This window comes from Cryptomeria japonica, chromosome 7 (genome assembly GCF_030272615.1).
Source record: "Cryptomeria japonica chromosome 7, Sugi_1.0, whole genome shotgun sequence".
Taxonomy (NCBI): Eukaryota; Viridiplantae; Streptophyta; class Pinopsida; order Cupressales; family Cupressaceae; genus Cryptomeria; species Cryptomeria japonica.
The window spans coordinates 360091656-360108435 of NC_081411.1; the positions used below are offsets into that span (position 1 = coordinate 360091656).

The window sequence follows — 16780 nt, forward strand, 5'->3', positions numbered from 1 at the left end:
TGTGCTACATCAACGTATGTCCTTCATGGTAGTTCCCAAAACCAAATACTCTTATCCATTACATTTACTTTCTTAAATAATATTTTAATTTATTAAATTCTCAATTATAATTAAGTAAGTTAGCAAAGAATGCTTCTAATTTTAATTGTGTATGAAATTTTCACATCTACATTCCAAATCATACTTCATACCCTTTCATTAAAACTTAAGGATCATTATAACACATCATCCAATACAATCCAAAATATTGATAAAAAATACTTATACATTTTTTTAAAAACACTATTGACAAAGTTGTTAAAATATTATAATCAAATTAAATTAATTGTACCTTATTACTTACATGCATTTGGTTAACCTAAATCAATCAAGATGATATGTTTTATTTAATAGAGTAGAATCCACTAGCAAATTGCTTGGTCAAATTGACATCTAAACAAATGAGGAATGGAATAATGTTGTCCATAGGGGACACTCTTTAAAATTATCTTAGAGTAATTAGTTTTGGATGATAGAAATGTGTAATTGATAGTTCTTTGTTGGACCATTGACCATTCTTGTTTTGTAATTATCTTTTATGTTTAATAAATTTTTATCTTTTTAAAAAATAAAATAATAAGACACCAACTAGGGGAGAGGAGCGAGTAGTTGTGCACCCTAACTTTGCGCTTCTCAAATTCCTATGTGTAAATTTCAAATGACTCCAAATTTTTTACAGCGCTTACTTGACAAGTTCCCTGCTTATAACTAACGTTTCAGGGCCACATAATCAAATATGATGCCACATCAGCATGTTTTTTGCCAAGGTGTCCAAAACAGCCCAAAAAAAAGTGAGACCAATAAGTGTGCAAAATGGCCCCAATACTGGTGCAGTTGATGTGGCGTCACATGATTGGTTACTTTTCATAACAAATGATATATTTCATTCAACTATTGGTACTTATCATACAACTATTGGTGCAATATTGTACAAAAGTTGGACATTAAATCAGCAAGTATGGGAGTATTAAATCAACAACTTCTATCACAAAAATTGGAACACGCTCAACTACTGAATACTTTCCCTTATATAAAAATATATAATAGCATTTTTATTTCATTTTCAAAATATAACAATTCATCACATGAACTTGAGTGTATCCTTCAATTATTCTACCAATAAAGTAGTTGGCCAATGTGGTGCCCCTCTATTGGTCCGTCTTTCACCACTGCTCTCAACAACAACAAATAAGGAGTACCTAGAAGGTGACGAAGTAAACATCTATGGAACGAGGCGTTTGCATTAAGGTTACAAACCAACTATATCTTTTAGTTAGGTAATTATGCCTTTATCATTAGCCAAGCCTAATCATTACTTATTTTAATCCCTTTGAATTCTCACCAACATGTGTCAGCATTTGTATTGATTAAAAGCGGAGAGGCTACAGTATAAGGATCTTAATGTCTTAATTTTAAAATTTCAAATTAGGATTACATCACACTCATACCATAACTTTTTGCAAAAAAAATAAATATAAAAAGTGAGGTAAAAATCTACTTCCCTTACCTTAAAATATAATACTAATTGCAGGAGCCAATAATGTTCTTGTGTGTTTTCTATTCAGTTAGAATATCATGGTACCCACCAACATGTTTAGCACACCATAATTCCTACGAAATCTTAGGAAAGTGGCAAGAGAATGTTTTCTTTCCTTTAAATTGCATACAAGAGGACCAATAATGTTCTTCTGTTTTTCATTTTCAAATAGAACTCTTGTAGAGGAGGGAGTATGAAGCCCTGCTCTACTGATACTCTCCCGAGGGAATGTGTGCAGATTGTAGGGCAGCAGAAAAGGGCACATGCCCAGTGGGTCCCTAATGCCACTATGGGTGGCTGAGGAGCAGGCCTCCATGCTTATAAAACCACCCAAATTCATCACAATCTCATGAAGAGTAGTTGTTGTTTTGTTTTATGATCCTTCTGGTGGGTGGTAGTTAGGTAATCAAAGTAACTGCAAGTGCAATGGATGGAGTTGAGCATGGGAAAGTTAATGATGATTTACAGATGGTGGTGGTTCACAAGACTGATGTTCCTCCTGCTCAAGGCACAAGAATGATCAATGAAGTTGGCAAAGCAGTCAGGGAAACTCTGTTTCCTGATGATCCCTTTAGGCAGTTTAAGAATCAGTCTAGGGGACGTAAGTGTGTTCTTGGCCTTCAGTATGTTTTCCCCATCTTAGAGTGGGCACCCAAATATTCATTTGCCCTGTTCAAATCAGATGTGATATCGGGAGTCACCATTGCTAGCCTTGCCATTCCACAGGTAAAATTTAAAAGTGGTCATGTATTTGGATGAGTGTCTTAGTGTTCTTGTGTGTCTTAGTTTCTGTCTGCAATTTTTGTTTTAGGCATACACTAAATGTATGTGTTTGTGATGACTGTTGCAGGGCATAAGCTATGCAAAGCTTGCAAATTTGCCTCCCTTGATGGGACTATGTGAGTACTGTTCGGTTTCTTTTCTATATGAATTACTAAGCCTATAGTCATGAATTGTTTCTGGTTTCGATTGTGTCTGCTTTATTCAGTATCAATGTTTCCGATCACACTCATGACAATTGCTATGAACTGTGGAAATCTAATGTGTTTAATCAATGCACTAAGCCCATATTAATATCCACATCCCCACAAATCAGGTTTTGCAAAGTGAGAAGTTGGTTATTTTTTCTAAAAATAGGTCTACTCTTGTCTAACTCTGGATCTTTGTAAACTCCATTTAAATTCTATGGACTATTTTGGCTGACAGTTTCAAGACTGGAAAGCTTTGCAATTAAAGTAGGGTGTAGGAAGATTATGGCTAAGTTCTCGAACACATTTCTTATACTTGTCCCGATTATTCTAGATTGTTCTTACAGAGTGAATATATGTTCTAAATAGTCAACTAATGTGCATGAGCTTGGAAATGGCTATCCAGCCCCTAACATGCAATGTGTAAGCTATGATATATGAGAGGTATGAGTTCATTGGTACATCCTAGAAACTAAATAGCCATTTCCCTTGAGCTCAACCACATTCTTACACTAGTCCTTAAACTAAACTAATTACCAGGGATGCTTACTCTTGCCTTACTGCAATCTTCAAACCCACATTCTTACATTAGTCTCGGTGACTCTCCTAGTTATTAGAGGTATTCACTCCTATCTGAAATGCAATCTGTAGAGTATTCTAATCCATATTTGGATAACTGAATAGACAAGGTCACATGCAAATCATTCTAACCAGCATGAGGAAGCTACTGTCAAAGGAGAAATTGTTCTGTAAGATGAAACCATTTAAAAACTTTGGCCCCTAATCCCATTTTGATTTTATGTAGATTTTTCAATATTATATTTCAAAAAATTTGAATGTTCTTTTCAGTAAATGAAGTATCATGGTTCAATAATCGAGTAACTTTTTCATTTTATCTTTTGGAAGTCTGCTTTTCCCTGTTCAAGGAAAGTGTAGTTTCATATCCCAGTTGTGAACATTATTATTTCAAACAAAAAATATTGTGTCATGGTCTAACTTACCCTAGTTCGAATTGTGATGATGCCTGCTATATCATCTCTGAATGCAAAGCTAGATAGATATATAGCCATTCTTTAAAAGTGGCTCTAACAGCTAGTTTTATAATAGACATTTATATATTTTAGTTGTTTAAACAAAAACTTTTTTTTATGTCTAATTTCCCATGGTTTAACTGGCAATGATGTCTGATTTCCATAGAATTAATCATGGTTTAAGCTACTAGGATAAATAGATTTATGTTCAGGCAGTGAAATGACCCAATTGTTTAATTGATTTATGTACTCCAACAATATATCATTGAAAGGAATTCTAGAAAAAATGATAATTTAAAAATCCAACTCTAATACAAATCTGGGAATTTAATGTTTGTGCAGATTCCAGTTTTGTTCCTCCTCTAGTATATGCAATGCTGGGGACATCCAAGGATATAGCAGTGGGCACAGTGGCAGTTGTATCACTTCTCCTTGCCTCAATGCTTGGCGATGAGGTCTCTCCCACAGCTAATCCAGAGCTGTATTTACAGCTGGCTTTGACTGCAACATTTTTCGCTGGAGTTTTCCAAGCATCCTTGGGTATTTTTAGGTTGGAACTAATGATCTATACCTCCATATATTTGTTTGAGTGCATAAATGCCCTTAAGGTCCACTCTCTAGTTTTGAATGCTGTTAACCCATTTGAGTGTTACAGGCTGGGATTCATCATAGACATGCTTTCACATGCAACAATAGTGGGATTCATGGCAGGAGCAGCCACTGTTGTAACCCTCCAACAGCTCAAAGGTTTCCTGGGACTCCAACATTTCTCAACTAAAACAGATGTTGTTTCAGTGGTGCAATCAGTTTCACAGCAAGTTCATAAGGTTTCCTTAAATTTTCTTACTTTTCTTTACATAATATTTCTAATTCAGCAATCTTTCTATCATATCTCTCACTGTAACAATAGATCATCATCATGGTAGGAATACCCCTTTTTCTCCTAAATGATCTACATTTCAATTCAATGGACTGAGAACTTATTTCTTGTATTTCTGCTAAAACTTGTTAGAGTCATTTAATGAGAAATTATGTCTCTGTATTGTGCAGTGGAGATGGGAAACCATTGTGTTGGGAGCATTTTTCCTAGTTTTCCTGCTAGTTGCTCGTTACATTGTGAGTATTGCGAGCGATGATTACATGACTAAGTTCTTTATGGGATTAATTTTGCCTCTTTTGTTATTCATGTAAGTAAAATATGTGTTATGATGTAACAGAGCAAGAAAAATTCCAAGCTTTTCTGGGTATCTGCTGCTGCCCCACTGACATCTGTCATTGTAGGCAGCCTGCTGGTGTTCTGCACACATGCAGAAAAACATGGAGTACAAATTGTATGACAAAGAAAGCACTTAAAATTTGTTGTGGGTCTTATCAATGGATAATGTTTTTAATTTTTTTAATTTTTTATAATGGACTATGAAAGCATGTACATCTACTCACTTAAAATGGAATAACAGGTGGGGCAGTTAAAGAAAGGTCTGAATCCCCTGTCCATTCAGCTCTTGGTCTTCCATGGTCAGTATTTGAAGGTTGCTTTAAAGGCAGGACTGATATGCGGTCTCATCGCCTTAACTGTAAGAGACTAGTCTAGTGATGTTGAGAACATAATTGAAGCCATGATTAATACAGGGCAGGTGGTTTTAATATTGAATTACAATGATGCAGGAAGGAGTAGCATCTGGAAGAACATTTGCCCTTTTCAAGAATTACCATACAGATGGCAATAAGGAGATGATAGCCATTGGAATGATGAACGTATTGGGCTCCTGGACTAGCTGTTATGTTACAACAGGTTATCTTCTCTACTCCCTCTGCAAAGCATCACTAGAAAAGTTAAACCACTCCGATTCAAATTCTTTCATTTGAACATTTAAATTGGATATTTGGGTTAATCTTTGTCTTTTTCTTCGTTATCAAAATACTTCTGAGGGGAGTTCTAGTTACCACCTACAAATTTGTTTCGGAGGGATATATGCATGATGACTTTCTCCAAGAATTTACACTGTTGCTTCCATTAAAGACCATTGAAAAGGTTTCCTAGAAATCATTACACTCATTCATAACAGTAACAATTACTATGTTTACAATTTGCTGTTTCAATAATTGACTATTTTTCAATGATAAAAGTAGTTAAAAGCCTATCCACCTTTATATCCCAAATTCCAATCATCATATGGGTTTTGGGACCATGTGGTCCATGTCACATGATTAAATGTGGAGATGATTATTATAAGAGTTCTTATTATTAAAATAATGATTAAAATTTAAGATTTAAAGTTAATGTGCAATCATATAATTTTTAGATTAGCAATTAAACAATTTTATTTTTTAATGGAAGAATTAATATCAGGTGGATCTGTGATTAAAGTGCAGTCCTGATAGGAACTACTATAATCTCCATCCCTATGAGCTTCCCTCTATTCATGCGAGGGTGCATTTAGGGAATTGAATCTACGACTATCATTTATGTCTTTCAACAGTTTGACCATCAAGGATAGACAACTGTTATCCGTATTTTCCAACAGCTTGACCATCTGATCTATCCTTGAAGACTGATTAGCAAACAGTTTGACCATCTGATCTATCCTTGAAGACTAAGACTAATTAGCAAGTAAACAATTAGTAACAATAAAGTTTCACAACTTTTTTTAATAGATCAACAATTAAACAACTAATGATGATAAAATTTTACAATTTTTTAAAAACGTTTATGAATTTTATAAATCCATAATTTTTATCATTCTAAAAAAATACAATTAATCAAATTTAATTTTTAAAAATAAAAAAATATTTATTAAACTGTAATCTATTGACTAAAATACGTAAGTCTTAAATGCGAAAACCTAATATTCAGTAGGTGGTAAAATAAATTATGTTTGAATATTCTGGTGACTTAGAATTCAGAATGTCCTGCTCTTAAAGAGCAACAATTTAAAAATCTTTTATCTAAAAAATGATTACTTTATTTTGAAAAAATGTATTAAGAAAAATTAATCTATTTATTTAAAAAAATAAAAAGTATAGTAGTTTATTAATTATACTATTGCCTCAAACAAATTTAACAACAGTCCTCATCAATAAGAAGTCAAAACTTCAATGATGTAACATCCAGTCATCTATACCATAATGCATCCTGATAACTAGATAACCATTTGTAGAAGAATATTTTATAATATATATATTTTTGTAACATACTAAATGCCATTAACGTCTGTAATGCAGGTCCATTCTCCAGATCAGCAGTGAATTTCAGTGCAGGATGTAAAACAGTTGTATCAAATATAGTAATGGCCATTGCTGTGATGATAACTCTACTGTTCTTGACCCCTCTATTCCACTACACTCCCATGGTGGTTCTGTCATCTATAATAACATCAGCTATGCTAGGCTTGATTGACATCCAAACTGCATACCATCTCTGGAAGGTGGACAAACTTGACTTCCTCGTCTGTATGGGAGGCTACTTTGGGGTGGTTTTCATAGACGTTCAAACTGGTTTGATTATTTCTGTATGTATAATTTTTCTCTTACTCAATCATTGTCAAATATGATTTTGGCTATTCATAAGATATTTGGCAACTTCTAACTGCAAATAAATAGATCATTAAAAAAAAAACATAAAACCCATTTAGTAACTATATATGCCTTTTCTAACGATTTGAACATGATTATTTAGGTATCCATTTCTGTGGTAAGGCTGTTGATGCATGTCATGAGGCCTCATACTGCAGTTCTGGGGAACATTCCTGGAACATCCATGTACAGAAGCACAGAGCAGTACCAAGATGCCACTAAAGTCCCTGGCATTCTCATCCTACGGATAGATTCCCCTATCTATTTTGCCAATGCCAACTATTTGAAAGACAGGTTCGTTTAGCAGTCTATTTTAGTGGCATGTGCACAATCTATAGATTAATTTGTCTAATTTTTTTTTAGATGAATAAATGCATCAGTTTTTATTAATCTATAAATATATATACATTAAAAAAAATGTATAGAACATGAGGTCATTCCTCAAATCACATAGATAATGTTCGAAAACAAAATAACAGAAATAACAAGAAAGTCGCCTAAACAATCAGAATGATACCAGTGGAAGGCAGATGGATCTTAAAAAGTAAACACTTATATTATTAATCTAGAGGGCTTAGCAATTTATTGTCCTATTAATTTTGAAAGGAGGATGGAAGGGCTTAATCTTAAGTACATTTAGGTTGTTTTTTCGAAAACTAAAAAGTTAAAAAAGTTGTCAGAGGTTAATAGGACAGTTTTCCTGTCTTTTATGAACATTTATGTTAATCTAGAGGGCTTTAGTAGTGTACTATCTTATCATTCTTATCTTAGAAGAAAGGAAGGATGGAAGGATTTATCAGTCTTAAAAATATCGCGTGAAAAGATATTAAGTGAATTGTTTTTTAAAAAGTTAAAAAGTTGTTGAGGTTTAATGGAACAACATGTCTTTTTTAACAATTTAGAAGAAAATTATACTCTATATGATTGATGTAGAAAAGAATGTATGTAAGATTTCATCTCTACAGTATGAAACAAGCTAGAATTAAATAAAAGACATTCAAAATGATTAGTAAAAGAATTACCTTCAAAACCAATATCGAAAATTCAAAATTCATCCCATAAATCTCACGATCACTTGACCTAACTAAATCTAGATAACCAATACTAACTAATTTCACCATCTTATTCCCAAGTTGGTAGAATTACACCTTTCAATTGTTTAAGCAAGATTCATTAAATATAAAAAATCCGGCTTTGGTTTGTGCAGAACGTTGAGATGGATAGAAGATGAAGAAGAGAATTTGGCCAAGCTCAATCAAGACATCCTACGTTATGTAATTCTTGACATGGGTTGTGAGTATCTTTCAACTAAATCTATTAACAATCACATAAATTTATACGTTTTAAGTATACATTTTTTAACATTGTAGCTTAATTAAATTGTCAGCTGTGGCTACAATTGACACAAGTGGAATCAATGTCCTTGAGGAATTGAAAAGGACATTAGAACATCGACAACTTCAGGTTATCCTTTCATCTTACAATTTCATATAAACTGATGCACGCATTCATCAAAATAAATAGTATGACTTAATAAACTGTTATTTATATGTGCAGCTTGTTTTAGCGAATCCAGCAAGTCCAGTGGTGGAAAAACTTGAGAAGTGCAAATTTATAGAAATTCTAGAGAAAAAATGGCTGTTTGTTACAGTGGCTGAGGCTGTTGTTGTGTGCAACTCTCTACTCCATGCTGAAAAGGTCCACAGCGCCAACTACAATCATAAAAATTAACATAAAATCTTGAAGAAAAAATCTTTTGTTCTCCATAAAATCTTGCAGTGTTCAGTGAAGAAAAATCCACTTTTCTCTTGCCTCATTGTACAGTGAATTATATATTTTCAATGGATTGTCTATATAGGCACTCCACATATTTCTCCTCCATTTCTTAGGGACTGTGTAAGAAAGTATGAGAGGTAAAATAATCCTTAAATTATTAAGGATTATAAATGTATTCAAGTTAAGTAGATCTATCAGAAGAAATTATCAATTGCAATTTAGACTTAAGAAGCACCATGTACTGCGCCATGTATTTTCAGATGTGTCAGTATTTTTGTTTGAGTACACCATATTTAATTACAAATTTGTATATTAAAATTAAAAAAAAAAAAAAATTTAGCAGCTTGGACTTGTTTTTTTTATTTTGGGAATTTGAGATAGAAGATGTTGTGATTATTATTTTATATCTAGACCATGTCTTATTATACTGAAATATTAAAAAAAATATATTTATAATTTGTATTTAACATTTATCTGAAAGTTTATAATAAGATTGGTATTATAAGGGATGAGGAATGAAGGATAAGACATAAGATAATGTTGAAAAGTTGAGAAAAAAATTTAATAGTTAGAGAGTTGTGTTTTATATTTTATTTGAAATATATTATTGATATTTAATCAAAAGTAAGGTTAATTTTATTAGTAGTATATTATTTATTTTTTATGTAATATGAGACGAGTAACAGTAACTTTCCATAAAGTTAAAAAATAAATGTAGTTAGAAATAGTAATTTATTTAAATTATCATTATGTAATATACATTATTTGAATTGGTACTACATATTTTCACATAATTTTTAATAATTATGATGATTTAGTTCAACTAAGATTTTAAGGATATGTGGGTCATGTTTTTTTTGTTGGCTATAACCCATTCATTCAACAACTTGGTTCACTTGAAGCTAGAAAGAGTGTGTCATACAATCTTCCTCTATGAGATTTTTTTACCAAATAACTTAGGTGCAACTAATTTGAAAACTTAATAATGTCAAATAGTGAATTAATATTATTCTCAATTATTAGGTTTACCACCGTGTATGTGATTAATGGACATATGCATGGCCACTTGGTCCTTTTGAGAAGAAGAGAAAAATTAAGCTAAGAATGTAAGTGCAAACTACAACCCAAGACTAGCAGAAGAAGGTATGTTAATGCTCATAGGTTGGATCAACACTTCTTTCAATAGGTGATTGTGTGGTCTTGAGATTTCATTTGTTTAATAAGTGTGCATTGCATGTTTTTAGACCTTTTGAGATCCTTGAGAGGATTGGTCCTATTGTCTACCGGTTTGCCTTGCCACCTAGCATACTGCACATCCACGATGTGTTTCACGTATCAATTTTTACGTAGTATACTCCTGGCATGATCCATGCTCTTGATTGGGGTACTTTGTAAGTCGAGGAGGATGGGTAGCTTTGTTTGGAGCCCGTATGCATTCTACAACATCATAGGCTAAACCCTTAGGGGTTGAGACATGGAGCAAGTAAGGGTCCAATGAGACCCAAATGATGAGACTTCAACTACTTGAGAGGATACAACACGATTAAGATATCTTTATCCCTATCTTTTTCCAGGCTTCTAGGAGTAAGCCGATATCTAGGGGGGAGACCGTAAGGCCTCCCATGTTTGTGTTCTATCATTATTATCTTGAGACCTAATTCATATAGTGATACTATGCATGATTATTATCGATTGTGCATACCACCATTCTTTTTGTATTGGCACCTACATGGTGCACTTTATGAGACATTTATAGATTTACTGTGGTGTGTTTATTATGTTGTTGATTAATTCAATTTATTATGTTATGATGTTGATCCCATTTAGGGAAATTATATGTGCTTTAGCTATGATATATATATGCACAAGTACCTTTGATGTTTGTTGTGATGTTGGTATAGGGTATCGACTTCACTTAGCTACATAGGTATGAGCCTACTACCCCTATGATGGTTAACATGAGATAACACACCGGCCAAACTCTCTTTTATACCTTATCCATTGTACTTAATCAAGTACAAAGCCACATGTGATAACCAATATATATACTCAGATACCATGATTGGTAATGTTTGGAAAGCACTAATTACCTCTTGTGATTAAATAGTAAAAAGTGTTAGTATTTTTGTGTTTAATTGCATTTATCATAAAATCTCAATGTGAAAATGGATTTTATTATTTTAATTGGTAATTTAATATTTGGAAATCAAAATGGGTCTTATGTGTATTCATTATATTATGTATTACATAATTAGGGCACATAGGTGAAATTGGGGAATTAAAAATATAATTTATTTTATTATTTTCAAAAAGCAAAATGTCAATGGGGTTTTATAAGGACAAAATTGGCTCATTGTACACAGTCTATTTTGGAGTTTTTGTATGCTCAAAACCCTCTCCATGCTTTGATATTGAAATGGAGATTGTGGAGTGAATTATGAAGAAACTTAGATGAGAGTTTTTGCATTAGAATAGGATTAGGTCAAGGATATTGCTACTCCATAGATTCATGGTTTCATTTGGTGTGTTGGAAGTATTTCAAGTTTTCAATTTGGTGCATAATTGAGGTAAGAACCTCATATATTTCTATTTTGTCATTAATTTCATTTATAATTGTTTGCAAATGAATCAATATGTTAAAAGAAGCACTCTTTAAGAAAATCATTTCATTTCAATGAGTGTTTTATTTGTTATGAGAAATTTTGGGAAAACTCCATTTTAAACTGTTAATATTCCAAAATTTTGTTAGAATGGGCAAATTATGAATTTATTTTGGAAACAAAGTGTTGGGTGGTTAGAGACCAAAAGGGTACTTTAAGATTTTTGAAATTTAAATTTTGAAAATTTGGATTTCTTAAAAGTAATTTAATAGTGAAATTCACAATTCACTAGTTTTTGGTGAAAATGAGAAAGTGTTAAAAAGTTGAATTTTTGTCAAAGATCAATTTATTATAATATGAAATGACGGAATTAATATATTACATTTTGATAAGGATCAATTTCGATCATGTCTTATGATTATATTAAGGATTGTGAAATTGTTGATAATTGTTGAAAAGGATGTGAAAATGTGATAATAGCATTGTTAATTTTGTTTTGATTCCTCATTTGTGGAGAATAGGATGAGCCTTAGAATTAGGTACTAGGGTGGGTTGAGGGAGTGGCTTCTAATGCATCCCTAACCCAAAAGTGGCACATAGACTTGATCATAGTGTGGGAGTCATTCAACCAAGTGATAACTAATAAACCATGGTGATGAAGGGTACTCCCCTTACAAAACCAAACACACAACAATAATAGAGAAATTAATAGAAAATGCAAGAAAGAAACACATGCCTTCTATAGCATCCTAAATTGTACTCCCTTACAATTTGGATCATGTTTAGTGATCTCACCTTAGCACCTACATCTCCATGCTTGACATAGACCTATTTACCCCCCCCCCCCCCCCTCGTCCACCATGCAATAATGGTCATATTATATTATTTCATCTTGCTAGACCCTTAACCCTTGCCCAATTATGGGGTACGACTAGGGTGTGGCACCATGGTCCTACCTTGGTCCTCACTAGGACCATGGTGCCATGACATGGTCCTCCCTAATCGGGGCCCAATTTAAACCCTTTTCCCTATCCAAAATTTAGGTAGGAATCCCCTCCCCGTGTCGGCCTATGTCAAAAAATTAGCATAATTAATGACAAGAAAGTGCATAAGGAGGTTTTCCCCTCTCATTTGGAGATAAGAGGCATAAGTGGATAATTGGGAGCATCATATTAATTCCCTTTAAGCATATAAAGTCTTCTTTTATCATTGCACACATCATAAAATTGGACCCTTTACCCTAAGTGTGCCCCTTTTTATTTCTTCAATTAATTAATTCATAAAAAGCCCTAATTGTGTCCTATTTTGATCTTCAAGGCCTGATTTCACATATCTAAGCATCTTTAATCATCGCACCCACTTGAGAATCACCTTATAATCACAATACCTTGCATCCCTAAAAATTTGGAAAAAAATTGGTCGAACTGATGTGAATCACATCAGTCCCTATTTTTTCTCCCCAAATTTTGGGATCATGTTTCGGCGGTATTATAATATTCAAACCCGACTTGGTGTGAAAATATATCATTTCTAGGTTGGCCTATGATCAAAAACAATGTTAGGATCCCATACATATAGCCTTTCCTTTCCTCATTGGTGGGATTGATCAACAAGCAATCAAAGGAGCCTCTCGTGAAGAGAATGTGTAGATTATGTGAAGTCTTCTCAAGCTTTCATCAAGTCTACATCAACCATTGTGGAGCCACTTTACATCATTCATTTGCAAGCATGTGTGTTAGGGTTTTGTCATGTTCATGTCATTTCATACAACATATGTGATGACATTCAAGAAGAAAAGCATCATTATCAGTCATTGCAAATCTGAGGTATACCTTTCCATTATTTATTTCAAGTATTTACAATATTTCATTCAAGTTTGATTCCAAACCGAGGTTTGACTTCGGCAAACCACTATTCCCAACCTTTTTCCCCTTCTTTCTATGTGTAGGAAACAGGTAAAGAGTTGTACTCTTCAAAATAAGCTTCATTTATAGAGACGAATCAACCCTTTTCGACGTACAGAAAGTTCAGAGGACCGATGTGATGCGCCATGGTCCTGACACTTTTTGGGAAATTTCAGGGAGTAGGTTTGATTCAACTTACATTAATCAGATCCAAGTGTACGTGAAAGTCCTGCATCTATATCTCATCGTTTTCATGTTTTTACCTCTATTTTTTCAGCATTTTACCAAATTTCAGCACTTCAACTTACAAAAGAGGAACACACATTCAATCCAAATTCACTTAGCATTTAGTCTTGATTTGATTTATGACTAGATCTAGTGAATTCCCCATTCTCTTTTGAATGTAATATCCCTAAGTGAAAAATTAGCACTTGGTTTTCATCCTTTTGGGTGGAAACCCTAAATTTTTCTACATTACACCTTCAATCAAGGAAATGAATTACAACATTCAGAAAACATGCTCCAGCCACATGGGCTTTCTTATTACATAAATCTACAAGCTAGAGCCACAATTTGCACTACTAAAACTATGTTTTGTAACCCTCATTCACCCCTTTATTTAGCACCAATAACCACCTTAGAATGTTCTATAAAGTGTAACTTTTCTTCTTTTTGGTGCTCAATGGTACATCAATTCATTTTCCTGCCTAGGTGGATTTTCATTGAAACTTAAGTTTTGGTAGCACAACTTTTGGAAGCCATAACTTTTGACATGAGCGTCCAATTTGCTAGTATAACATTTCATTGGAAAGCTTGAGAAGAGATCTAGAATGCCAAATCTAAAGATCTATTTGTCCAAATTTCAAACCTTTCCAAGGATTCTAAGGTCCTCAAATTTGAGTTTGAAATTTTATTGGAAAATTTTCTTAAGACAAAAATGTTAATACCTTCCAAATGATACATGATATTAAGATGATTCTTTCACCAATCATCTTATTTTTCAATTTTGCTCCATGGGGTCAATTTTCATGTCCATTTGAACTTGAATAGGCCAACTTACTATAAAAAGAAATTAAATATTTTTGGCCATTTCAAGCTTCTATATATCCATTACCTTGTAGTTGTCATCATGAGCTTCAAAAAAACTAGAGAATACCACACAACAAAAGAGAAATATAATATTTTTAGATGATGCAAGGTTGTTGTTACACCCTAGATGCTCTTGCATCACATGGGTAGTAAACTAATCAAGATAATTGAATGCCCCTTACATTCCTTGAGCATTTGTAAAGGTTAAGGATGTCTTGGGAAGACATTCCCACTCATATAGCACTAAACTTGTATGACCGCACATTTATATATATGAGAGGATGTCAAGTTCCACATGGTGTTATCCCTTCATTCACATGTGATGACACTCCTTTACATGCATTCTAGCATCTAATTCCTAATGCATATTGAGTAGCACCCAACATATATTGTACTTTCTTATATTTTGGTGTTTATTCTATGATCATGAATGATATGTATACTCTATGAATGGTGTGTGTAAGATCATCTCCCTTTACGTATTCATTGTTTATATGTTTGGGTTATGTGACTATCTCTATAACACAATGGGGTAGAACTATAGGTTCCACATGGTTGGGTGGCATTTATAACCACCATTCAGGATCATATACTTTGGCATATCTAAGTTAGCATCATACTCATTCTTCTCTTCTCTCTTTTTTGCTTTAAAGTTCTTTTTCAAGTTTCATAATGTGTAACTTAAGGATGTTTGAACCCTAAGCAATGTAATTATGACTATTGTATATTGGACCTTCTCCAAGAATCATATCATAATCATATGTAAATAAAATGGATTATTATAGTTTGTGTGTGTTAGTGTTAGTATTGAGCATGGGAAATATCATGCATTCTTTTCTTTCATTCTAAATGCTACATTATGGTTAATGAGTAGGAATCATACTTTGGGTTTTAAAATGAAGCTACTTGTGTTTTAAGTCATCTTGGAGAGTTTGTAGTTCCCTCATGATGTTTTCATGCCTTCTACTGGTATTCCATGTTATTTTGATTCATTTTGGGTCTATTTGAAGCATTTTAGGACATCTTGTAAAGTCTTGCAAAAGTGTAAAAGTGTTTTAATTCTTTATCCTTGCATGTTATAGCTTAGGTTAGGAGTTTAGGCTTTTGGTGAGGTGGTTACACACCTCCCCACCCTCTCCTTTTGTATGTCGATGGCATCTAGTGTCTAGAGGAGTTGATTTCTCTTCTCCCCCCTTGAGCCTTTTTGGCATTTTTGTGTTCCTAACCCTACTTTAGCAAATTTAGTGTAGTCTAAAATTTATGCAATGTCTTGGTGATTGATCCTTGCATTTGATTCACTCACTAGTTAGTATAGATACACATCTAGAGGACAACAATGTGAGTGTAGGTTTGCCAGGGACACTAGCACCTAGTTTGAACACTAACATACCTAGATGACACTAGCATGTTTTTGATAGTGTTTCTTTGTCGAACTAGTGTCCTAGGTGGGTGCCCTAGTCCACTTAGGACATCAATGTCCTTTCACATTCATCAACGAACTTCTATGGGCCCTAGAAGGAGTTGTTTGTTCTTGAAAGTTGTCCATCGATTCTTGGAGACTCTAAGGAACCTATGAGGTGGTTCATTTGTTTTGTTAGTGATTTATTATGGTGTTGATTGTATTGGTTTACATGACTATCTTTGTAGGAAGTTGAGTGTTGCACCTAGGACTAAGGAGAAAACCAAGTTTTCTAAGTGAAGTCTTGTAAATTCTTTTGAAGACTTGTAAGGGTCAAAACCCCTTGTTGACCTTTCCTAAGTTTTTTTAATTCTTCCTCTATGTTTTTGGTCATTTAGGGAACCTAAGTCTTATACTTGTGCATTGTTGAATTGTGAAAAGAAGTCATAAGATTGTGATTTGAACTAGTTGTTTTTTAAGTTTGTTTATGATTAACTCAAAATTTTCAAAATAAAATTATTCCATGTTTACTTGTGTTATATTAGCTTATGTCCTCCAGAGTTCCTTGGTGGGGCATTCCAAAGTCATCACTAGCTCTAAGGATTGAAATAAAATAAGGATGATGATATATTGAATGATTACACTTATAATATTGTTGAGTATTCTATTGGTTTCCTTTTCATTCATTCTTATGTGAAATTATTCTAAATTTGCATGCCTAAGATTCATGTCTATGACATTTGCTACCTTTGAGATTAGTTTTGAAAAGGGAATAATCTCTTTGAACTCATGCTTCGTACTATGGGGAGATTTCATAGGCCCAATTTTCTTTAATTATAGAAGGAAAAGAAGAAACAAATTACT

General features: G+C 33.3%; 1 protein-coding gene across 1 annotated transcript; it reads left to right on the plus strand.

Annotated features, from left to right (window-relative positions):
- Window positions 1-1729: 1729 nt before the first annotated feature.
- On the plus strand, window positions 1730-9186 carry LOC131050268 (sulfate transporter 3.1). The gene is made up of 13 exons (XM_057984457.2): window positions 1730-2302; window positions 2427-2475; window positions 3918-4125; window positions 4231-4402; window positions 4626-4691; window positions 4793-4906; window positions 5033-5149; window positions 5241-5367; window positions 6798-7084; window positions 7252-7442; window positions 8356-8441; window positions 8536-8612; window positions 8706-9186. The coding sequence occupies exons 1-13, from the start codon at window positions 2003-2005 to the stop codon at window positions 8877-8879; spliced, it is 1968 nt and encodes a 655-aa protein (XP_057840440.2). The 5' UTR covers window positions 1730-2002; the 3' UTR covers window positions 8880-9186.
- Window positions 9187-16780: the final 7594 nt, after the last annotated feature.

Bases quoted from the DNA above. Each gene is read 5' to 3' on its own strand.
- LOC131050268 (XM_057984457.2), top strand. From the start codon at position 2,003: ATGGATGGAGTTGAGCATGGGAAAGTTAATGATGATTTACAGATGGTG. The intron at 2,303-2,426 runs GTAAAATTTAAA...TGACTGTTGCAG, and splicing joins CTAGCCTTGCCATTCCACAG to GGCATAAGCTATGCAAAGCT. The intron at 7,443-8,355 runs GTTCGTTTAGCA...TGGTTTGTGCAG, and splicing joins GCCAACTATTTGAAAGACAG to AACGTTGAGATGGATAGAAG.